The sequence below is a fragment of the Hetaerina americana genome, unplaced genomic scaffold (assembly GCF_022747635.1).
Source record: "Hetaerina americana unplaced genomic scaffold, ioHetAmer1.1.p SCAF_85, whole genome shotgun sequence".
Classification (NCBI taxonomy): Eukaryota; Metazoa; Arthropoda; class Insecta; order Odonata; family Calopterygidae; genus Hetaerina; species Hetaerina americana.
In genome coordinates this window covers 999,710-1,024,904 of record NW_027287483.1, presented here as the reverse complement: position 1 = coordinate 1,024,904, position 25,195 = coordinate 999,710, and the positions used below count along the sequence as shown (strand labels likewise).

General features: G+C 33.6%; 2 protein-coding genes across 2 annotated transcripts; one reads left to right on the top strand and one right to left on the bottom strand.

The window, feature by feature from the left end:
- Positions 1–205: 205 nt before the first annotated feature.
- On the bottom strand, positions 206–8,134 carry LOC139698418 (CXXC motif containing zinc binding protein). The gene is made up of 5 exons (XM_071597319.1): positions 7,933–8,134; positions 7,765–7,848; positions 4,984–5,116; positions 2,161–2,270; positions 206–394 (listed from the first exon to the last, which is right to left on the bottom strand). Exons 1-5 carry the CDS (start codon positions 7,933–7,935, stop codon positions 254–256), a joined length of 471 nt encoding a protein of 156 aa, XP_071453420.1. The 5' UTR covers positions 7,936–8,134; the 3' UTR covers positions 206–253.
- Positions 8,135–10,306: 2,172 nt separating this feature from the next.
- Galphai (G protein alpha i subunit) lies at positions 10,307–23,576 on the top strand. The gene is made up of 6 exons (XM_071597300.1): positions 10,307–10,696; positions 12,978–13,162; positions 13,379–13,665; positions 17,262–17,356; positions 18,611–18,799; positions 21,030–23,576. Exons 1-6 carry the CDS (start codon positions 10,576–10,578, stop codon positions 21,218–21,220), a joined length of 1,068 nt encoding a protein of 355 aa, XP_071453401.1. The 5' UTR covers positions 10,307–10,575; the 3' UTR covers positions 21,221–23,576.
- The last annotated feature ends 1,619 nt before the right edge of the window (positions 23,577–25,195 follow it).

The following is a 25,195-nucleotide window of genomic DNA, read 5'->3' as shown; positions in this document are numbered from 1 at the left end:
CTTATCTGATGTATCTATTACACTGTGTCAGTGTCTTCTGGGCAAATAAAGATTATTATTATTATTACATTCCACCAATAAAACTAGTGTAATTTGCAAGTATTTTTCAACTATATAAAGTAAAATTAATATATATTCCAGGCGTTTAATCGGTTTTGAAATAAATTCCCAGTCTATCACAGATATTGTAAATAAAAAGAATATGTACATAAATTAGTCTTTTGTTTATTAAAAAATAAAAAAACTTACAATACTATTTCGTAAACTTATATTCTAAACCATAAATTCCAACTGGGCGTTGCAAATTGCTATCATATTCGACCCACTCTTTTTCCATCAGATCTATGTTATTGAACACTTCTCCGGAATCCGCTGCTTCAGCAACCCAGCCATCCTGCAATGAAACATTCATTAATTGAGGTAATAATCAGAATGATAAATACTCCAATAATAATAATTTATTAATGTTAATTTATCAATAATTATATGTGTCCAGGCAATTGTGGATGTCCCTCATGCACTCTGAGGGCTAGGCCTCCTGGTACACAGTTCTACTTGATTAAAGGCAAATCAAGTAAAGCTACATCCAGTACTAAAATGGATTAAATCACTATCTGAGTTTGATTAGTCACAATGAAAGCATCCAAAAAAGGAGGTTGGATGGAGTGAGAAGAGGTTTGGGAACAAAGAGGACATTCTCCCATGCCATTCCTGGCAGTGAGCTCGATCATAGTGGGCATATTGCAAGGATGCACTCTCTGGGGTGTGAGATGAATCTGTAATACTCTCATTTCATTCAACAAAATCCTCAAGATTACTCCAAACACCCACAAAATAAAATTACTTTCCACCAACCACAAATTCAAAGTAGAACACCACTGGTCAAACCTCATTCCTCAAAAATAATAGCCATTCCATCTCCTGACATGGTTACCACTGCTACAACAGCAAACGAAATATCCAGGAACAGACTGGAACTGGCAGACACTTTGGCTTGAGAGCATTTCAATGGGGATGATATCCCATGATGAGGCATTACATAGACAGATAATCACAATGCAAAAGAAGGAAAAACATCACTCACTACTGAATGTTCTCATATATAAGGTACTGACAATTATTTTTCATTATTACGTGGTCAATTACGTGATCTATGCAGCAGCCGCCACCCATTGAAAGGGCTGGACATCAAACGGGGAAAGCAATCTCATCGTATCTTGAATATTAGGGCACCATAATCATACACTAAATATATCAGAGATTTTCACAATTAAGCAGAAAAAGGATAGAATGCAAGGTCTGACAGCAGTCAGGAAGAAACTTTTTGACAAGGAATAGGGTCATGAGGGAAAAATTCCATCTTTTCGCCCAGTCATCCCATCACTTCTACTAGGGAGGAATTTCATTAAATATATCATGTCTACAAATGGAAGGGATCCTGCGAGTACAGCTCTGGGTTAATGACCAGAGGGCCTGGGCTTGATTCCTGGGCATGCCTCTGATCACCCTCAACTTCACATATTGGATTATTCAGGTACCAAATCTTCCTGGGAAAGTACAGGAGACACGGGAAAAAACTGGACCTTCAACCTTGATGCGTGAAATTCACATTCTGAACAGGGCTAAGTATTAGGGCAGCTCACACAGCCTGAATCTGTTTTTGTTATTTGCATAGTGTGTGTCAGTAAAAAAAATTCTGGTGTTATCACATTTTTTCTTCAAGGCTACCAATAACTTCCATTTTTGTCCTGATACTTATGAATCAACGCATATCTATGCTGAAAGTAATACATGTATTCTTAATTATTCTCCTTTTGTTCAAAATCCACCAATGAAATCTATGGCAAACATCAGTTTCAGTGCCACCATAATGGTCCAAAACTTGCTGTGCCAAAGTAGCCACATCTGCCACCCAACGATAGATGGCTACCACATACTCATATAATAGGAGCAGATGAAGAAACTCACAAGGATGTCTTTCTGTATTATTTATAATTATTATATTATCATACTTAAGTATGCAAACCAGAGACGAGGAAAAGAGCTTAAACATTTGTTAAATGTGTAATGACACCAATGGCTTCCCTGCCATGAGGCGAAAGTTAAAATCCAAAAATAGACTCAGTGAGCCAAAGCATTTCTTTTGTAAAGGTCACTTACTCCTGGAGTGTACTCCACTGGCTCCATCCCTCTACAGTCAAATTGTATTATCATCTTGAAAGAGCCACTATCCTCAAAAACATATGGGTTTTCGCTCTTCTGAACTATATCTGTAAAAAGAGTATCCATAAAATTAAACATTCAAAGTGTTAATTAAAGTTTTCACAATGTAGATTTATGCTTCTCAACATTGATATTATTATATTTAAAAATTCTTTTGAATGTCATTCCTGCTTTATCCAATGCTTGCAATAATTCCAGGCTCCAAACAACAACTGGTTCACTGACGACATCAACCTAGCAAATTACATTTATAGATAAGGTGCAATTTTCAGAGGCAATTCAATTTCATGAATTCAAATGATTCCTACTGTTAAATTATTCATGCTGTGACTAAGAAAACACACAAAAATAAATTTTCAACCATGAAGTTAAAAAATTAATGATTAAATATTTTGAATATGACACTTTTAAATATTTACAAGACAATTTTAATTCTTGACCATAATGCAACAAAAGAATTTACCATAATATAGCCAGAATAACAAGGATATGGCAGCAAATGAATATCGTTAGAAATAATATTTTATTGATCAAAATGAAGCATAATACATGATATATTTTAATGTCAGCTTATAGTGCATATATTTGCAAAAAAGTAGTCCTTCATATTTAACAGAATTTGTTTCCATTGCACATTTTTCATTTTGTCATTAAGAATATTAGGCAGGCTCAACCACAGATTTGAGATTCAGTATTAATTTCAAGAGTCAAGTTCATGGAAATGAAATATTGTCAGGTAGAGAATAGAGATGTTCAATCATGATGGTGAAATCAGAGCCGTGGACGAATCCATAACTCTTCCACTTGTTTCGTCATGTCATTCATTATCTTACCTTGAATTTTAACCACCCTCCTATGAATGCAGACCATTTCCTCAATTTTTTTTCTTGAGTTGGTAATTTTTCATTCCCTTCTTCAAATGGGCTTAACTCCTTTTCAGGTCTCCTTTTTTCCTTGAAAGTAATTGTCATCAGCAATCACAGCAAGCTTTATCATCCCCCTTGCAACTGTGCATCACCTTTATCTTTTCCTCCATTTCAGTAATGGTTAATGTGCACATTAATTATCAAGGGTGAAAATGAGCAAAACAGTGATACTCATTGTTTCAAACACACTTCTTCTTTGCCTCTAGTCATTGCTACCCATTTAATAAAGAATGCATCTCCTTTTGCCATTCTTCACATTCAATCCTAGGTAACTGCTTCTTTATGCTCATTTCCAAGAGGTCAAAAAATCTTTCTTCAGACTCATGAATGCAATAAAAATCATTTGATCATTGTGTATCCTCTTTTACACAGTAGGTCTCAGGGCAATTATTCCTTCTCTCATTTATCTAAATCCAAATTTGTCCTCACAATAGACCTTCCTGTTGCTAATTTTTTGAAATCTTTTACCTTTTCGTGAACTCTCCTTGTTTGGCATGGGAAGGATAGCATCCTTATGTTATTTCACATGTGTACATTAGTGCTTGATATAAGCAACAGCTACCAACATAACCCCCCAATAATACCTATTCACAAAATAACTACGATGGCAGAAAGTCTGTTCACTCATGTTAAATTTGAATTGTAATATTCATGCTATGCAGTAACTATAATAACATACCATACTTATAAAGACACTTATGTTGAAAATTACTTATGTCACAAGCTACTACTTATTAAAATAGTCATCTTCCTTACGGTAATGTGACATTCACCATACCCACTCACACCTTCATTCTAGCAAAATTTACACACACAGATGATTTGCTAGATCTTCTTTAAGTTTATTGGAATTCTCCTCTTACATAAATATCTCCTAAGCAGTATTGCATCAGTCATTTGTGGATTTGTTCAATTAACTCTGAGGGAATTCTGTTGATACACTGTGCCTTATTTGTCCTTACATCCTTCCACACTGCATCAAATTCAGTATTGAGATTGAAGCCTTCTCTGTATGCATTAACTTCATCTTCCTCTATTCTGCCATTTATTTCTTTTCCATCATTAACATAGTCCTAATTCTCTTCTCTAATGTTTAGAAAATATTTATTGACTTCACTAATCACATTCATTTCAATCTGGAAAATTGGCCATTTCCAGTCTCTGCTGAATGCTATCATGTTCTGGAGAGGTTCTTCTATAATGTGATCGCTCCACAAATGAATTCCAGGAAGCATCCCTACAAGGCTTTATAAGTTTTCTGCTGTTAATGATCGTGTGCTTGAGTAACTAGGGCATAAGACAAATAGAGCAGGTGGAGAAATTCCAGAAGCAACCACAACTAATTTGAAAAGGTACCAGCCTAGATATTACGAAGAGGTTCAGAAAAACTTACACATGGAGTTCAATTTTCCTGTTCCGTGAGACATGGGTTACATGGGTACCACCAAATAATGATGAAATCAAGTGGATAGACAAAGTGAAAAATGAAAAAGTACCTACTGCATATTGTCTCTGAAGAGAATGGCCTATAGAGGACACAGAAGGAAATTAATTTGACATACTGACATATGATAAGTCATTGAAAAACCATTTGGAAAGGAAGAATCGAAAAGGAAAGCCAAAGCAAAACTGGGTACTAGTAAATGGTAATGGAAGATGCCAGCACAAGGAACTACAAAGGACGAAAAGAGTTACAGGATAACAGGGAGAGTTGATACAAACCAATCCTATAATTACAATGATAACCTATAATGATGATAATTTGATGAGCATTGACAACTTCATGCTCATAAGCTTATTTATGGGACTAAAAAAATAATACTGGAATACTCACCAAGACTCCTTAAACGGCCACAGAACTGGCATCTGGACGCAACATTAAATTTTGCTTTTCCGGCCTTACACTCATCCAGCGCACTAAATTCCAATTGATTTTTGCCCAATTCCGAGCAACTGAGGCACTTAAACTGGAAGTAATAGAGACAAAATAATTTTGAGATATTGTAAGCCCTTTATCCTGGAAATTTTAAATTACTCAACCTAACATTCTCAAAGCAGCATGAGATACTGTCGTAAAGCCTTTACCCTGGAAATTTTATGCTACTCAACCTAAAATTCTCAAAGCAGCAATTATTAATCATATCAAATTGTTCAAGAACAACATCCAAACAGCTCTGTTCATTATTAGACATACACTGTCCCCAGAAGGCAGAGCTCGCATGTTAAAGTGGTATCACACAATTCTGGATGTGAAAGAGAGACGAGCATTAGCAATTTATAACAGGAGTGGAAGTGGTAATGATAAGAAAAGTTTTGCAACTGGCTCAACTGCATGGAATCAGTGAGATATCAGGGGTTACAGAGGACTTTGGAAGAGGGTTGGGGCTTTAAAAAGGCATCAGATTGACAAAGGATATTTGACTAGTGACTATAGAGGGAAGCATGTGGAGGCACAATGACGTTTCCATGTAAATTTCAAGATTCATAAGTATGCTGACCACTGTAGGACCTGGTGCAAATATTACAAGATTGGAAGGGAAAAGTAAGACAAGAAGGGTATGCTGAGAATTGATAAGTTCTTGAAAAAGGAAAGAAATGGGGCATCTTTTTGAATTTGGTATGATTTCAATGTTGGTGTGTATTTTGGAAAACCAGGGGACTTTGATAATGACTTTGGGGGCTTTAAACATGTCTAAGTTAGCAAAGTATTTGAATAAGTTGAAGGCTTTTGTTGGATTTTTCAAGGTTTTTTTAAAGAAACCATATAAAAATCCAAATTTTCTAGATTTACATTGCCTACTACCAAAGACTTTATACAAGATCCACTAACATGCTTACTCTATAATATAATATTCAATTCTAGTTACCATTTTGGACCCAATCACATGTTCTTCCATAAATTAATCCATTCTATGTTAATTTGACTTTGAAAGGTGAAATATATGTTCTTTCATTTATACCAGAAAGTTTAAAAAGAAGCAACCTAAAATTATTTTCATCTTATGGGAGTTAAAACTCACCACTAACACTTCGAAAAATCAATGCCTTAAATCGTTGTATAGAAAAAACAACTTTGCTGATTGAATATATAGTAAAAACTAAATATTCATTTTCAGTCAACTAAAGGCATGTCATTCCAAGATTATAATATTTTATGCCATCAATGTTGTTTTTTTAGAGTGGATTTGACATTAATAATGATTAAATAGACCAAAGTTTTCCATGGTAGCAGTTTTATTAACCTATATTCCAAATTTAGCCATCCACATACATTGATACTCTGGATAATGATCAGTTCAAAGATATGAGGGATCATTATTCCCCAGTGAGGTAACAATTGGTGCTTCTTGATGCAAATATTTAAAATTCATCATAGTACAACATAAAACAGCCGTATATTGTGTCTATTATTTATTAAGTTGGGCGGTTTGTTGTTGCTTAAAAAAACTTTCCAACCATTAAATAAAGGAAACTAATCACAATGTAAACTAAAAAAGAAAGGTTTATCTCTTAAATGGCAAATGTGGGTAACAACCAAGTTAGTGTGGGAGCTTTATCCAAGTAATAAAATCATAGAAAACTGGTAAACTGAAATGAGCATGTTAACCATTTAGCTATGACAAAACTTTCAAAGATCGTTCATGCAGTCATTGCTATATCTTGGTTATTTTTTATTTTCAATAAAACTCGCTACCAAGGTTTGGGGAAATTCACAATCTTTAAAAAGGGATTTGTGATCCAAAAAGAGGAAAAAAAGATACTTGGCAAATTTAACTAGCTGTTAACTGCCTGCTAGTAAAACTACTAAAATTATTTGTTTGCTAATTTTAAAAATCATGAGGAATTGTACTTGGATTAAAATGTGAAAGGAATACTTTAATTGAAGCAATACCTGAAACTGTGTTAGGAACTGATGTTAATAAAGCTTTAAAATACCTTACATGAAATTTCATTCATACAAACAGACCTGACAAAATGCCTGAATACATTGTTAACATTCTGTTATTAAATGATGTGCGCTTCATTAGACAAGAATGCATAATAACATCCAAATTTCTACGAGGAAACAAGCATACTCCTAATTTTTATTCATCGTGGTACTGCATTTCATAATTGTGCACGAAGTTCCAAACTAGGCACTACACAGAATGAAATTGGCTTAAACATAGTTGCTTTCAGTTAGGTTTTGCAGATAATTGCAGAATATTTTACAGTGCAAAATGAGTAATATTACACGACCAATCTGCTATGTACACTACACTCGATGTTCTTCGTTCGATTACACGTTTAGCAACACTATTTTGCAGTTTTATACGCGAAGACAACATTCAATAGCCACGGATGAATTAAAACTACTTTTTTATTGTTTTAATAGCACCCCTTCACGGTACCAGCATCTTATCCTGTGGTGTAATTTACTGTCCTCAAAAAGTAACATGATTATTTACTCATTAAAATAATCTGCAAAACAATCTAAATCACGAATAACTAACAGTTGAGACAACCATCAGAAGGATTTTAAAATTTTTAACTAAATATTTTATACAACGATGAAGTGCTTTCGATTTCGGACAAAAACACTCATTTTCGGAGAACATTTATAACATGTACTTACTCTTATACGCCAGAACATATTGATAGGTGCATATAGCTTTTGTATATTTTCAAGGGTAGCCTTGATTTCTAACCCGTAAATCGGCTGAAAGATGGAGATTGAATCACAAATGAGTTTATTCAATAAGATTTATCATAACTAGATTTCTAAAACAGCATAGTTTGTAACCATTTTAGCTTAGTGGTTCCGCAGAAAAATTTGTCTCCCACGATACACCGTCCACTTAGACAGCTTGTCACTCAAGGAAAGTAATCACATAACTTATTTGCCTTTCTGTGATATGTTTTTTGGGACTTTTTACGGTTACTTTTAGCCGTTTGGCAGTTTATTTAGAATTGACTCAAATATGTCTCGCCGGTTTTGCCACACATTACAATCATAGAAAACAAGTGAAGGATGGGCTCGTATTCGGAAACGAAACCAAAATCTTTTAAACATTTAATTTTCTCAACGATTAAGCAGATTAATGACATATAATTGAATTATCAAAAATATAAAAAATATTTTTAGATCCATTTTAGTGATTGCTGTATCTGTTTACTTATTAATTCTATTTATTTATTGCGGGAAAATATTTCGCTAAAATAAATTCCAGTTCAATTCAGTCATACTAATTAGTTGTACAAGATGGCTATAAAACAAGTAATACAATGTAGTTATAATTACCTACAAATACAAATTAACTGCGTAATAAAAATTTCATAATTACAGGAATAGCTACATAACTTCCATTGTACTTTTGTTTACAATGTTGTTTTAAAATACAGTGTAAAAGAGCAAGTTCCATAGAAAAATAATATCAAATAGGATCAATGGATTATGGCATCTTTGATTAATGAAATTCAGAGGGGAAAAATCTACATTGTTTGAATAAAAATTATAAGGACAAATTTTCGGAAATTAAATTTATTTCAGATGTTGCTACAGTGGCTAAAAATTCTTCAAAGTACATCCCTTGAGCGGCGTCACACTATTTCAAGGCTTTCCCGCGACTCGCCTGGTAGGTTGATTCCGAAAGGTTCTTAAGGATCCGTGTGCGAACTCCTAGACTTAGGGTTCATGATGTTGCCCCTTTGAGGAAGGATTTCGCTAAAGGGAATGGGAAATAGTCTATGGGGGTCAAGTTGGGACTGTAATGGGGATGGAAAATCGTCGCGATGTCGTTTTTCATGTAGTCGGTGATTTCAGGAAAATGGTGGATTGAGAGTTTGAGTGGGCTCATTCACATCATTTAAGAGAGTGGAATATGGCAAGAAGACTTCGTTAATTCAGCATTGAAATACGTTGCACAAAAGGAAAAAGCAGTAATTGTAAAGACAATTGGAACTATGATTTTGATACCAAATGTGACCAATGCATCCCTCATATACAAATCCCTCCAATGCATCCCTCATTAACAAAAGGATGGACTAAAACAATTTTGCAGTTCTTTAATGGTTATTTGAAATCTTGGAGTTTCGTTTGGATGGTTTTGCAATATAAAGTTATTACAGTGATTAGTCAAATAGTGAAAAACATTGCCAAAGATGTAATTCTTCGCCCTAGCAAATTATGAAGTTTATTGAGAATGAGAATTGAATCAAATATTGACGTCATCCTAATAAACTATGATTGTTGCAATCAACAATTCAACTTATACAGGGTCATTATAGAGAAGGAATAAATATATTCAAAATCTCGTGCCTTTAATTTAAAAATTCCTTTGTGAAAAATATTTTAAATTAAAACTGAATGAGTCCCAATTTTTGTAGTTCCTTTACAGTTGATTGAAATCTTAGAGATTCATTTTGATAATTTTGTAGTGATGCAGTTACTACAGCCATACTTTGAAAATTTTAATACAATTACGAATATGTAATTCCTCCTCCTTGCAACATTTAAAGTTACACAAAAAATGTGCTTATCTCAGCAGCTTGACGTTATGCTATCTTAGGAAAGAAACCGAAGTGGGCTTCACGCAGCATAATAAATATATAAATTATATAACTATAATATTCAGTGAACTTTTCAAAACCTAATAATTTTCATGAATATCCCATTATATTTATCTATATATTGCATTGATAAAATTTACAATCTAATGACATCCCTTCCCGCATCCACTTGCCGCATGGTAAACCCAAGGGATGTGCGTTTGCAAGTAATCATTATTGTTCATTTTTTGTAATTGATGATAATAGTTTAATCTTTGGGAATGACCATATTCATATTTATTAAAATATTTACTTAGTCTATCTTCTCTATTTATGGTATTTTTCATTTTTCCAAGGTTCTCATATTACCGTTTCTTTTCGTTGTATGACCTTATCCTATAGTTGCTCCCGTGCGGCTATCAAGCCACACTATTAGGGGGCTTGATAACAGGAATGGATAACGCTTGTGCAAAACTAGACAGTACGGTATACTTGACAAGATTTAGCCGTGTTGTAGTGAATCGTTCGAAGAAAAATATTCCACTTTATTTGTAGTAACATTTCGCGCGCGCGCGTATCCGCGTGAATGTTAATGATATTTTTCATACATATCGAGTAGTGGTCGCATCTTTACACTGTAATTTCTCATAACTTATACGCCAAATAGGCCGTGATGCGTAATGTACTTTGTTAGTATAATGTTAGTTATTCTTCGTCTCTGGCTTCATATAAGTTGGTATTTTGAGTAAGAAATACATACATCTACATAAATACATAGTTAAAGAGTGTGGTCTTCAATGAAATATCTGGAGCACATTTGTGAGGGTATCTGTGTTTAGAGAAACTTTTTGAGTTACCGGGTGGAGTCACCGAAGCAACAAGTGCTAATATATTTAAGATGGGGTGTGCTGTTAGTACATCGGGCGATAAAGAAGCCGCCGAACGCTCAAAGAAAATAGACAAAGATTTAAGAGCAGATGGTGAAAGAGCAGCAAGAGAAGTAAAGCTGCTTTTATTAGGTGCGTAACGACCGTTTCGTAAACGTTGAACGACAACCATACCATTATGAAGTGGGAGTCGAGTTGTACTCCTTTGAATTTTAAGTTACATATGCATATAAACATTATTTTATAAGTTGAAATACTTGCATGTAAGTTATCATTCCATTGTTTTTTGCCGAATAATGTTGTTTGAAATTCCAAGCAATGACATTTTTGTGGTCGGCCTAAGTTGATGCTAAACCACTTCAGTTAGTGTTATTAATTAACTATTGCTTTCATCCGTTTTTTTTCAAATCTTACCATTTCCATGCATATTTTAAAGGTAGAAGAATTACTGTTTATATACTGGCAATATGCAGTATGACTGAAATTATATTTTGCTGAATGACTCAGATTCCGTGCACAAGTTGAATTATAATAATATATATGTAATTTATATCATTTTTCTCTCATTAATCCTTCTGTTTTAACTAGAACTGATTAATTTGCCTCTTATGGCAAACCGTTTAACATAATAGTCGATTTACTTTAACTGAACCACATTTTACATATTATATTGTTTGATAAAAAAGTTCCGAGCAAAGAATAGCAAAGCCTAGTACAAATTTTTAATATAAAGTTTTTTTCTTTTTCTGTGCTTAATCTAGTCTCTGTCGGGAGGCATGTTTTGAGTGACACAGTTCATCGTACTTTAATTCATGCCAGCGCGCCCAAAATATTTGGGGGGAACGTATCTGATTAAATTGTTCTTGAGATGATCGTTCAAGGATTTTTTTAATTGTGGCTGCAGCATTTCTTGCCACTAAGTTGCTCATTTGATTGAGTAAGGTTATGAAATTTGCAAGACACGACATGAAATTTCCATAAAAATGAGCCTATCAGGATAGTTAACATGAGCCATAATTATTTTATCGAAGATTATATTGGTTTGACGGCTCTCTGTTAATTGGTCAATAGGATTCAATATGCTATTTAATTTTGTGGGCATCTTTCCCGATCTATATTTGAAGGTTTTATTGTTGCATAATTTATTCATAACGTCTTTTTGATTCATACCAATTTAGTCTAAATGGTGGCGTTGAAAGCATTACTTTGCTCCTCATAGAGTATTTTATTTGAATTATTAAGACGTGTCCTAATTTTTCTTTGTTTTTATCTTTTTATCATGTTTTACTCTTAATTTTTTCTACTGGAATTGCACAAAACATTTTATTCGGTACTGAATGTATTTATTATGTTAAGTAAATGGATAGAATCTGGCATCACGTTTTTTTCAACTTTACTTTATAATCTTAGTTTGTTACTCAATAATTTTTAGTTAGCATCACTATACTCAAGGGAAAACATAGATATAACGTGTAGTCGTTTTAGGTATTGTTGGAATTGGAGCATGTTATGATCTTTATTTTTAATTGGCACATGATGATAATAGTTGGCCCTCGTGAAGAATCTTCTGAAATTTGTTTGCTGCTGCTGTTACAGTACCCCTATCCTGTTCTCATTCAAAACGTTCATGCCCATCCTTGCTATCTCTTATCAAAATTTAACAAGTTGCATTATTTGCTGAATAAAAGTTTGGAAAATTGTAGTGGTTTTATTCTACTAATTATTTGGTTTAGTATGAAGCATTTCTAATTTTTGCATTGGTACTTTTTATCATCTTTCATGTAATTTTATTTGTAAATCAGAATGATAATTATTATTTTGTGTTTATAAGTATTAATAATAGTGATTAATATATGCTGGCCTTGGTGGCGGTAGTGGTTAAAGCTCCAATGTCGAGGCCAAAAAGTGCTATTTTCGGCTAAAGGCTGAATAAAAAAATATTCTTATGAATGCCTATTCAGCGTAATATAGTTTACCCTGGGATTAATATTCTTTGCAATTTTTTAGTACTGTGGTTCCTCAAAGTTATGTTGAAAGTAGTTTGTCATATTGGCTTTAGAGGTTTAAAATCGCGTAAATTGGAAGGATTTAGTAATTTTATGGTATATGCCATAATATATTAAATCTCTTTGGGTGTTCCATCAGGTCAGGTTGTTCAATGCCTGCATTTGGAAGGGTAATTAATACCCTGAGGATGAGGACAAGATACCTTTGAAAGTGTAGAAATGACCTGACCTGTTGCAAAACCTAAGAAGACTTCAATTCTGTGTGTAAACATAAATTATGAACTACTGTAAAAATTTGTGACCTTATAAGGACTGGTATACTCATGTTATCAACCTGTATATGAAAGAAATCTCGATCTAAAAAATAAAAATAAAATATTTTTGATTGCTCTTCCATGTGCTTGCAGGTGCTGGAGAATCTGGAAAGAGCACCATTGTCAAGCAGATGAAAATAATTCATGAAACAGGTTATTCCAAAGAAGAATGTGAACAATATCGACCTGTTGTGTATAGTAATACAATTCAAAGTTTAATGGCCATTATTAGAGCCATGGGACAGCTAAGAATTGATTTTGCAGACCCAGGAAAAGCTGTAAGTTTAGTTGTTTTATGTAAACTTGGAAATTAAAAATTTGATTCTTGTGGCTTTGCTTCATGTTGAAGAGTGAACATGTTTATTTATTTTGCTGCTTATGGATATTTTTCAACCTGTAAGTATAAGCTTTATAATTAATAATATTATAGGAATTTCTTTCCAGAATGGTATGTTTTGTTTTGGTCTGTTTACATTTCTTGCCTTTATTTCTAGGACAATGCTCGACAATTTTTCACTCTAGCAAGTGCTGCAGAAGAAGGTGAGCTGACTCCTGAGTTGGCTGTTCTCATGAAACGATTGTGGCAGGATGATGGTGTCCAGCTCTGCTTTTCCCGGTCGAGAGAATACCAGTTAAATGATTCTGCAGCATACTATTTGAATGCATTGGACCGCATTTCACAAATTGGCTATGTACCCACTCAGCAAGATGTGCTTAGAACTCGTGTCAAGACAACAGGAATTGTTGAAACACATTTTAACTTCAAAGGATTAAATTTCAAGTGAGTGTTTTTCTCTAGTAATTATATTAACTATTTGCTGGCAGTGGCCTAAGTCTCTTTGATTTTGAATGAATGACATTGTGTTCTTGCAATTCCAAGTTTTGCTTTTGCTCATAGGAAATATTGTGGCGAGAATTATTTATTCTTCTTCATTATCAGTGGATTAATAATAATTGTGTTTGGGAGTGTTTAATATTCTTATTTCACTTAACTGGAGATCTTTTTGAGCTGTATTCAGGAATGCTTTGGTGGATAATACCGCAAAGTCTAGGTTAGGCTAACCTTTTCCTCTGGTGGTACATGGTTAGTTGGAAAAGTCCAGAAATGGAAACTTAATTTAGTGGGAAAAATAAATTTTTTTTCAACATGGTCTCTTTTTAGGGTTATATGTTTCATTCAATGCTGTTCGTGTCTTTTGATCCTTGCTAAATGATTTTATTGTTCCATCTCTGCAAAACAGCATTTTTTTTCTCCAATTACCTTCTCTTTTGAATAAAATTTTCTCCTTGCCAGCCATTACTTCATGATGGAGTAGTCCGAAGAAGCCAAATCTGGGGAATATGAGGGATAGGGAATGAGTTGGAATTATAATTCCATTAATTTTGTGACCAAAATTGCAGGGTAATTTAGTGGTGCATAGCCATAATGAAGGAATTTTTTGTGGGTCAACTGTGGATTCTTTTCTTCCAGCTTGATGTTCAAATGGTCTAATTGTGTTGCATAGTATGTTACTGTAATAGTTTCACTCATTCCTAATAGTCAATTATCCCTTGTGAATCCAACAAAATTGCAGCATCCATCTTAATGATAGCTTTTTAATGTCAAAATGTTGTTACAAAATATTATCCTCCAATTCACTGGAGATGCTTACAGCATTAGTGATCTTGCTCATCTTCACTCTTCTAGATAAAGACATCTATCAATCTATCAACATATCGTGGATTGATAAGTTATTTCTGAAGTAATGATAGCAACAGAACATCTACATGTTCAGGGTCACTTGTATTCATATGGCCACTCCAAATTTACTCAAAACAGTTGTATACCATTTTAATCAAAAGGTTCAGATTAGCCATAATATTTTCTTCTTCACCCAAATTTAAAAACCACTAAGATTTAGTCCCACACATTATGGTTCACAGACATCCAAAGTTCATGATTTTCAACCACACACTTCTGTGTGCCACAACAAAGGGAAAAGCTGAGGTAACTCTATAGGGTCTTGGGTATGTGTACTCGGAATACATATTTTTTTATTATTTCTGTGGGGATAGTGGTGCCTGACTTATTTGTTTCTGGGCATTTATTTTATCCTTTTTAGCTAAAATTTTTAGTTGCTAAAATACTTTGGTTTTCAGCATGCAGAATAAAGAAAAGAAAGCAATTCAGGGAACAAAAAGCTTACAGATTGGACAGAATCCCTTGAATACATTATGAGCTCAAATGGTTGACCAATATGTTAAATTTGCAAATGAAAAAAGATCAGCAGCAAAAAAATCCTAGAGACATTTTCTAAAATAGCCCCTTACTTTTCAAAAATCCATTTGGGGATTGTAGAAAGATGCTGTGAATGATTTGCTTAAAAAACAAAAACATAATCCTTAGAGTTTATTGCTTGTTTGACAAATATAAAATGAAACTGCAGGTCTGTTACACATTCGTTGCGCATTACAACTATCATTATACCTGGGAAGGTTTAGTGCTCAACGTGCTTGTAGCAGAGTTGTATAGTAAAGCTTGAAATGTGTATCAGGAAATAAATACATGCAGTATGCTGAGCTGTATCTTTAGAAATGGCTACGAGCTACTTGAACTGCAATGTTACTTGCATAAGTAAGTTTTTGTTATGCTGCTTTAGAAAGGCATCATTGTAGATATCCCAGGAATACATTTTATCTAGCGGCCAAAATGGAATATGAGAAATGTTTGTATGTTTAGAGATTTGTAAGTTGAGGTACCATTATAATTATTTTCCAATGAGACTGATAAAACTGAGATGCACCCTTTTATCCATAATTCAAATCCTAGGGAGTCTTTGATACTGGTCACAGTATGATCAATTCCCATCACCATATGAATGAAACAAGCTATTGTAATCATGACAATGGTGACCATGTTTGTTGCTCCTGCAAGAATTTTAGAAAAACAATTTTAGCCTGTTGGCCTGTACTTTCATTAATTTACTCTTCCATGCTATCATAATATTTACTCCCTATGCACTTATCCATATTAACTTATTTGAACTCATTGATTCATTTTTTGTCATTTATTGAGCATTGAATTATTTTATTTTGCCTTACATTATGCATTCCTGTCATTTAATGTCTGGAATTTTTTATTTTAAGATTTTTTATCATGGTGGAAAGCTAATGTTTACTTCCCATTGAAGGTATTGTTGAAGTGCTAGGAGTTAGTGTTCTCCATCCCTTCCTCACATTGCCTTTTCTCATTTGTTACCTTAATGTTATCATTACTTTTTGGGAAAAGTATTTCTTCCTTTCTCCATACTTTGATAGCTGTGCAAAGTGTCCTGTTGTATTTTGTCCTGGGATTAGAAATAGTGTGTGATTTATACGTACAACATGCCTAATACCTGCTTTTTAATTTCTTTTGTTATTCATGGCTAATCTTTAAGCTACATTATACCTTTGATTACAACAACTTCCTAATGATCTTTCCTACTATGATAATATATCTGAGAAGAATGTTTCTCCCCATGACGAAAATCAAGAATAAAATGAAACGTTAACTAAAAATAATTCAACAACTTAATACCTATATTACCTATTAATTTACTTATATTTGATATTTCTGATAATATGACTGCTACACAAATAGAATAAATATACTACACAAAAAATATGTGCTGACTCACAATTTTTACGCATCAAAAGAAGTGAATGGCAGGGAGGAAAGTGTTATTTTTAAATATTGCCTGGAAAGAGGTGTTTTTCTTTAAATTGGCAGGGAGAGAGTTATATATATTTGGGGATACCACAGCCAAAGAACACTGAAAAACAGTTGTTATTTTCCTTGGGAAGTACATTCTGCCTGGTAAAGATCTTTTAATCAAGATAGAAGAGGAGGCTTTTGTTTCACACCCTCATCTACTCCTATTATTACAAAGCAACAAAATATTAATTATGGTTAAGGTTTTGTTGTTCTTACCTCCAGCTACTTTTGTACTTCTGGCACTGCTCAATGGGAATATTTATCCTGAAGCAAAATAAAGTCTTCCTTTATGTATTAATGTCACTTCCACAAGTCATGAAGAAATATCAACCAGAAATGGAAAAAAGTTCTGCCTCAATGTTTGAATAAAAGATTAAAAACTCTTGATGTATGGCCACTGCATTCCATACTTGGAGGTATGGAAAGAAAGTCAACTCTGTGATGTACATTGTCTTCCTTCATAAAGTGGTAGCTTTTTTTCTCATTTATAATCATTTCACGTGAATTAGACCAACTTTATCTTTGCTTGCTCCTATAATATTTTTGGCCTAGATTTGGAAAAATCCTTGCTGATGATGTCGTGTGTAGTTTTAGTAACCAGAGGATCTGCAGCATAAATTCTCACCTTATTTTTTCTCTTTCAGAATGTTTGATGTTGGTGGCCAAAGGTCTGAAAGGAAAAAGTGGATTCACTGCTTCGAGGGAGTGACCGCCATCATCTTCTGTGTTGCACTTTCTGGTTTGCAAATTTATAGATGTATTTGTTTAATATTGTAAATATATTTCAATATATTTAATAGAATTGTTGTGTAAGCCAATATTATAGGAATATTATGGGTACATGTTATTGTACATATGAGGGTAAGGTGCAAATTTCTCGGCGGACACAGAAATGACGTTCCAGTTTGCAAAAATTTATGATTCATGCCTGGGGCACGTGACCATAGTCCGTTAGACAAATTTCAACTTGTTCTCTCAAGTAATTTGTGTGTATGTATTGTAGTAGTGTTGCAGTAGACGTCTCTCATGTTTTTCGTTAAAATGGAAAAACTTGAATTTCATATGGTCATTAAGCTTTTTGTTTTGGATGGGTTAACCCCTAAGAAAATTCATTCAAATTTGACAAAGGTGTATGGTGCGAGAATAATGGATGTGAAAGCTCAGCACAAGGTGGGTGTCACATTTGCCGAATGCCAATCAAAAGCAATTGCACAAGTGATTTTCAGAGCAATATTTGGACTGATTCAAGAGGAAACCAACCGTTTTTGTACAGTAATTTGTCATCATGGATGAGACATAAGTCCACCAGTACATACTAGAAACAAAACAGCAGTCTAAGCAGTGAGTGGGAGCCAGTGGTTCAGCTCCAAAGAAAGTGAAGTCAATCGCATCTGCCGGAAAGGTCATTGACAGTGTGTTTTGGAATGCAAAAGGGATGCTGTTCACTGCTTGAAAAAGGCAGAACAGTTACATGCGAATATTACTCCAACCTTCTTGACCAGTTGGATGTGTTGGTGATGGGAAAACTATGGAATTTAGGGTACAGTTTGCTCGGCAATCTCCTGATTTAGCACCCTCAGACTTCCATCTGTTCCCAAATTTGAAGAAATTTGTTTCCGGGAAGTGGTTTTCATCCAATGAAGAAGTTGCGAGGGTTGTATATGAATATTTTCACAGCCTTCCATACTCACGGCCAGGAAGACTGATGTTGGAGAAACGCTGTACCAAAGGTGTTGAAGTCACCGGATATTATGTAGAAAAATGTCATCATTTTTTTAACTGAAAATCACAGTTTACTGTCAGGCCGAGAACTTTTGAGCACAGTTTCTAATGTTTTTATGAAAAAAGTACTTTGAGATATAGTCCACTTCCCTGACCTTGCCTCTACTGGTTTTGAAATTTTTTCATTCTTTTTGATTTCTTTTAAAATAGATGGTCTAATATAGGTTTTGTTAAACTTTTAAATTGTTTCAATTTTTTAAATATTTTGCAGGCTATGATTTAGTTTTGGCTGAAGATGAAGAGATGAACCGAATGATCGAGTCAATGAAGTTATTTGATTCAATTTGCAATAGCAAATGGTTTGTTGAAACTTCAATAATTCTATTCCTGAACAAGAAAGATTTGTTTGAAGATAAAATCAGCAAGAGTCCATTAACAATCTGCTTTCCAGAGTTTTCAGGTAATATATTATTTACTATACAATCCATCTTGGACATAAAGTCATTTCTTTTCTATCGAAACTTCATGGAAATTAAATAATGAAGTATGAGTTAAGTTTATAACCATGTTTTACATCTGCCAGCATTATATCATTTTTGCTTCTGGACAAAATATTTTTATTGTGACATTAAGCAGTTGAAAAAATGACTTCAGATGTGACATGTCATCAATTGACCCTGGATTTGCCATTTTTAAAACTCCAGTATGGGAATGCAGTAAAGCCTCTATTTTGAGTTTTCAGAAGATATTCTTTTAAAAAAATGTAAAATTGAGGTAGAAATGGTAGCAGGCAATTAAAAGAAGCGTTAACACAGATGCCTTTAGTATAGCTGGGTAAACTTAAAAGGCTAAAACATACAACTTATTCAAACGCAATAAAAAACATTCAAACACAATATTTATGTAAAACTGATGCCACACTATCATGCAACATATAATTATAAAAAAATTTTCTGGGAATTATATGTTGAAAAATGATGAATTCCAATTATGATAAACACAAACGATACACCAGAAAAGGTATTAGCTTAATAAGTAAACATTTACAAAGAATAATGGCTCAACTTATTTGGAGGTGCACTCATTTGGTGATTTGATGTTGACTTTTACAGTGAGCTATCCTAGAGTTATTGTGTGGAAAAATTAAGCTCACGCCTGAGACCACTTTCAAGATCAATTTAGAATTCTTTTCATGAATTTTATCAAGATTGTCAAGGGATTTTAGAATTTTATTGCATTCATACAAATATGGTAGTCTGCAATTATATGTCCAGGGGTGGTTGCACATCAGACTGTTTTTGATGCAAAATACTATACACACACACCTATCCTTGAGAAAAGATCCTGATAATATACTGATAATGACGTATCAGTGTGTACTTCATGTTGTAGGCTGTGTAGCATGAGTTTGTGGGAGCGCAGTTTATTGACTAAGTAATTGATGATATAATTAGCCCTGTTAAGTCTCTGGTAAGGTAATTCCCAAGGACTTGGTCCCTTCATTGTAACAGATTAATTCAACTAAAATCAGGTGATAGGTCTTTTGGCCCCATGCAAAACTAACTAATGAGGTAAAGAATGTAGGATGGTTCAGAAAGAAATCGTTATGAGTAATAAGGGAGTGGGGTGGGTGTTTGAATAGGAATTGTAGAGAAAGGCGAGGTCTTCTATGTTCAGGATATTCAGTGATGTGGTATCAGCTGTTGCTGTAATGATGATATCATCCTGGGGAGGAAGAAAAGAGGTTAAGTGGATGCTATTGAGGAAATGCTGGGATATCTTTTATAAAGGATGTTAGGGACTGAACTATTTGTTGGAGTTAGTGGTTGGCAATTCCACACAGATATGAGTTCTTTATTTATCATCATTATCGCGATAAGTCCCTTCTTTATTCTGACTGCTGAACAATAACATTGAAGACAATTACAAACACCCAAGCCCTAGGTGGAGGAAAAACCCATCTAGGCAGGAATTGAACCAGCTAACTCTGGGTTGGTAGGTGAGAACATGACTTCACCAGGGCCAGGCGGGTGAGGCCAGCATCTCTTGGTGCCTTTCGTTAAGAGTAAGTTAATACCGATGCCTGGTTTCTCTCTACCCTTCATCCTTTCCTGCCCCCTCCCTAATGGTGCAAGTGACCTCAGCTGTCTGTCGCCTCCCTCAAAAACTACTAATTAAGGGGAATTGAGGGATGAAATTATAGGGAGGCCTGAATGCTTATGGTAAGGATATCTTTGATGAGTATGAGTCTCAAATTATCTCATCAGTCTGAGTAAGCAAGATAACTTCAAAATCCACCTTAAATTAGTTTTAATCTTACAGAAAAAACATGGCCATTGTGTGTGTGTGTTCTTCTGGAAATTACATTTTTATTTAATGTGAAGCTATTTATTGATATATTTTTTATCTGGTGATCAGAAGTTTTGTGTTAGTCAAATTTATGTTTGATTTTTAAGATGCATTCCTGAGTGCCTTTGAGAAAGTTCTGACACCAAAGCGCATGGAAAATTTAATTTCCCATACTGTGTCTGAATCCTCCATTCTGCAGTTCTCCCTCTCATAGTGGTGACTCAACAAACTAGTAAATCTTGAAAGGCATTTTTTCAAAAAAAAAATACTAGTATACATGTGTTGAGTTGTGTCGTAGGTCAAAATGTTTCTTAATTTCTGTCCATCTATGATTTTTGCAGGTTCCAATACATATGAAGAGGCTGCAGCCTATATTCAAATGAAGTTTGAGAATTTGAACAAAAGAAAGGACCAGAAAGAGATATACACCCATTTCACATGTGCTACAGATACTAACAATATACAATTTGTATTTGATGCAGTCACTGATGTTATCATAAAAAATAATTTAAAGGACTGTGGTTTGTTTTGAAGTTGTGTTTGAGGCCATTCTGGCAGCATTTTAACTGGACACAAATGTGAATTTGTGTAATGCTTGAAAGAGCATTTTATATTTTCATTTTCTCTGATGAGATCAACAGCATGGATGACTCGGTGAAGTGTATGAAATAATCAATCCATTGATGAATCTATTTTCTTGATTGGTCTAATTAGCCTGCCTCTGTCTTGAAGAAATATGTTACTCAAATGCAAAAATTTATAAAGAGGGTAGTGTGGATATTTGCCATTATATTTTCAGATTTTTAGGAAATTTTATGTTGAGTAGTCCTGAAACTGATGTTTTTTTTTACACATTTTTCGATAATATGGCAGTTGTTGCTTGGTTCTCCAAATTCCATATTTGAACTGATCTGATACCCTTATTTTTGTTGTTATGCATATTTTATCCCAGTTAAGTGTTATAATGCTTTTATCTCTGGGGTAAAATATCTGATTATGCTTGTTTAGTTTCTGATATACAGTTTTATTGGTTATAGGGTATGCCAGGATTACAGTGAAATGTCATTCAACAGTTCACAAATACCATCGAGTTAACATTATGCTTGAGTTACAGACACTAATGGAGTTGAGCAGTAATGAAATTGCTGTTTCAGTTTTTTTTTTGGGAACTTTTGTTTTCATATTTATGAAATTCGAAGTAGAAATGTTCTTGGAATATTACTTATAATATTATGATGACAAATATTGCTTGGACATAATATTGCTTAGAAAGTATCATCAAGACACATTCATTTGCTTCATTAACATGGTATCAAGACAGTTATAAATTTGCTTCAGGTATTATTAATGGCTGTGTTCTTTTGATGATTGCAATTTCCTAGGGCGACTATATGTGAAATATTGCTCTCTGGATCATGTACTGACAGTTTGTTAATCTTTTTGGCACATCTTATGTAAGGCTTTTACGGGATGAATTGTAGATCGTTGTATGTGTATCAAGTTTTAAGGATATACATTTATTTCACAGTACAATATTAATACAAATATACAATATTGAACTCATAGGTCCAATTATAATTTTGCTTTATTTAGACCAATTTAATATCTGTAATTCAAAGTCAAGAAATCCTTAACTATATCCTCAATTTATTTTGGAACACATCCAGTAATTTCGTGTTATTTTATGAACTAAGAGCATATGTATATTGTACTTTTATAAATCACGTATATGAAATAATATATGCATTTATGTGTATGAATTGAACTTTACAGTTATATATATATATATATGTTGTATACATTTTAAGAGGCTTCTGTAATTTAGTTTAGCTAATTTTGTAATGTATAAGATTTGGGTAGAGACAAAATTGGTTTAACTTTTTGCTGTTGTGAGCTATTCATTGCCATACACAGCTCTCATTTTTGCATATGAATGCTTCTTTTTTCTTTTTGAAGATATTAGTGCTGCCATGTAAAGTACAGTTTTGGAAGTTACTTTTATTAGCTTATGTAGAGTTAAAATTTTTTTTGAAATTGATAAGACCCAACTGACTTCAATTATCTTATGTCAATATAAATTCCACTCATCTGTCGGTGGTGGTTATTTTGTTAAATTAAAGAATTTGAATGAGTCATTAACCTCATTGATGGCTTTAATTGTAGAAAAGATGTTGCCATAATGCTTGTTTTTAATGTGAGCAGGTGGCTTAGAATGGAGTGCAGAATTATATGAAATAGTTAAGGAGATGTTTATTTTATGTTTCACTGTATGTTATGTGCTATTCAACATCTGCAAAGTGAGAATATTTGAAGCAGAAAAGTTCAGTTGCTTTTGGTGTTCAGCTGCTTGGCAAAATAAGCCTTTCCTTTGAAAGTGAGCCTTGTCATAACAAACCAAGAATGCACAATACATATCCAACAACTCCAGTATGTTATCTAAGAATTATTAGCCTGCATTTATTTGTAATACCCAGCTGTTATGAATCTCTGTAATTTTCTTTTATTGATGGAGATACTTCTGAAAAGCCTTATGCATTTAATTTATTCAAGTTCTCTGTCCTCTTGTAATTTTATTTAGAATTTGTCTCTAAATATTGGCAAAGTTATTATGATTTTTTCTATGAAAGGTGGAACAATGATATTAACTTTTTCCTTTTTCTGGCTTTTGTGTTCCATAGATTACTTGATGTTACCTAATTCTCCAACTTTTATCGCTTTTGTATACATTTTAGTCCTCTCATAACTAAGTTTTCCATCCGTGTTCAAGTGCATGAGTAATTGTTTAATATCTTTGTAATCCAAAAGTAATTAAAACTTCAAGGACTATAAGTGTGTCCTTATTCAATCCCAGATGGAAGTTCCAAGCTCTCTGATTATTTGAATACCACAACTGGGGAATGCAGGTGAAGGAACTGGTCAATAGGGAACCATCAGGAGACATTCCCTCCTCACAAGTAATTTAATAAATGTACTATGAGCCTTCCAAAACATTTGTCTGTGTCAGTACAACCGGAGGGACTTCATATCCACTTTAAATAATGGTCATGTATTTGTTTCCTTAGGTAAGTTTTATTTTAAAGATTCAGTGCCTATTTTAGCTGTAAAAATAATTTTGTAAACATTGACTGTATGGAATTTACATAGTCATTAATTTGTACGTGCAGACATAGATAGAAGCCATTTGTGCTGTTTGGAGTAAGGGTTTTTGGTGACCTTGATTTGTTAACTCTATAGGAGAGAATTAGTGGCTACCTCTGAAAAGTAATCCAGGGTGTCCACTGAAAACTGGTAAAACAGGAAATTATATAAAATAACTGAATTTCCAAAATAGCAAAATGTGCCTAATATTTTTAAAGCTTGTAATTTTACATGTAAATGAAGAATATGATGGGGATTAGAATTCCTGATGAGAGAAAGGTTGATTTTAGTTGTGAGATTGGTTTGTTCATTGCAGGCCATCACTCATGCAGGCCCTGCCATAAACTAATTTAGGTCCTACTTCATTGATGAGTCGCGTGTTGTGAGGGGTCATCCAAAAAAAATACTTAATTGCCTTTTTATTGTCTTATTGCTATCAAAATACTTACATGCCTGCACTCATGAGAAGACTTTAGGAAAAGAATATTCATTGGAAAAATATGTATAAGAATTCATAAAATGAGTGGCCACCATGCCAGTGTCCATGAAATAAAAGCCACAGGACTCAGGGATACCATGTTCTTTGGCTATTATCATCTGAATTTGGGAGAGTGGTAGTGGATGCTGTTAGACAGCATAAAACCTAAGATGGTCCCCACCTTTTTAATAGTTTTGTTTCGATTGGTTTGGTTTATGTTCTTGAAAACTGTGATAAAAAGTCGATCGCCATTCTCCTAGGGGATTACATTGCATTTTGAGTGCTATATGCTTATTAACTTTCAAGGTTTTACCTGTTGAATATGAGCTTGGAGTAAAAGATTGTACCTTTCCTTTCTCAATTATAATTTCAAAATTGATGCATTAATGTAATTCATCTTAATTATGAATTAAGTAAATTCACAAGTATATTCTTGTATGCATAGAATTTTGTTCACCTGTTAAAGCATCAAAAAGTTGGAGTGAGTATATTGCACCACATCATGTATGCTTCATTTTTTTAACTTACTATCGCTATTGATTTCTTAGGAGCTGCACTTTTTGTTTCATATTAAGTTCTGCATTTATAAATGTTAAATATTTCTATCTTCAGTAGTGGTAGGAAAGTAAATGGAGTAAAATCAAGCATGAGCTGACAATATCATGTCTGATGAGAATGAATATCAGTGTCTTAAAAGTTAAAGATACATCTTTTGGCCTATTTCTGAACTTGAAAAACCTTTTGGCTATGGCTTGAGCCACCCCAGAATATAATGCATAGATAATCGAGATTGAAAATTTAAATGATAGACATTTTAGGATATTTAAACTAGTGTTAAGAAACAAATATTCAGTTGAAATAGAGTTTAATTAGATAATATATTTTCTGTCA

Excerpts from the sequence above, each read along its gene's own strand:
- Galphai (XM_071597300.1), top strand. The coding sequence starts at position 10,576 with ATGGGGTGTGCTGTTAGTACATCGGGCGATAAAGAAGCCGCCGAACGC. Across the intron at positions 17,357-18,610 it reads CTTCTGTGTTGCACTTTCTG|GCTATGATTTAGTTTTGGCT; the intron begins GTTTGCAAATTT and ends AATATTTTGCAG. Across the intron at positions 18,800-21,029 it reads CTGCTTTCCAGAGTTTTCAG|GTTCCAATACATATGAAGAG; the intron begins GTAATATATTAT and ends TGATTTTTGCAG.
- LOC139698418 (XM_071597319.1), bottom strand. Across the intron at positions 5,117-7,764 it reads ATATGTTCTGGCGTATAAGA|TTTAAGTGCCTCAGTTGCTC; the intron begins GTAAGTACATGT and ends TATTACTTCCAG. Across the intron at positions 2,271-4,983 it reads TGGCCGTTTAAGGAGTCTTG|ATATAGTTCAGAAGAGCGAA; the intron begins GTGAGTATTCCA and ends CTCTTTTTACAG.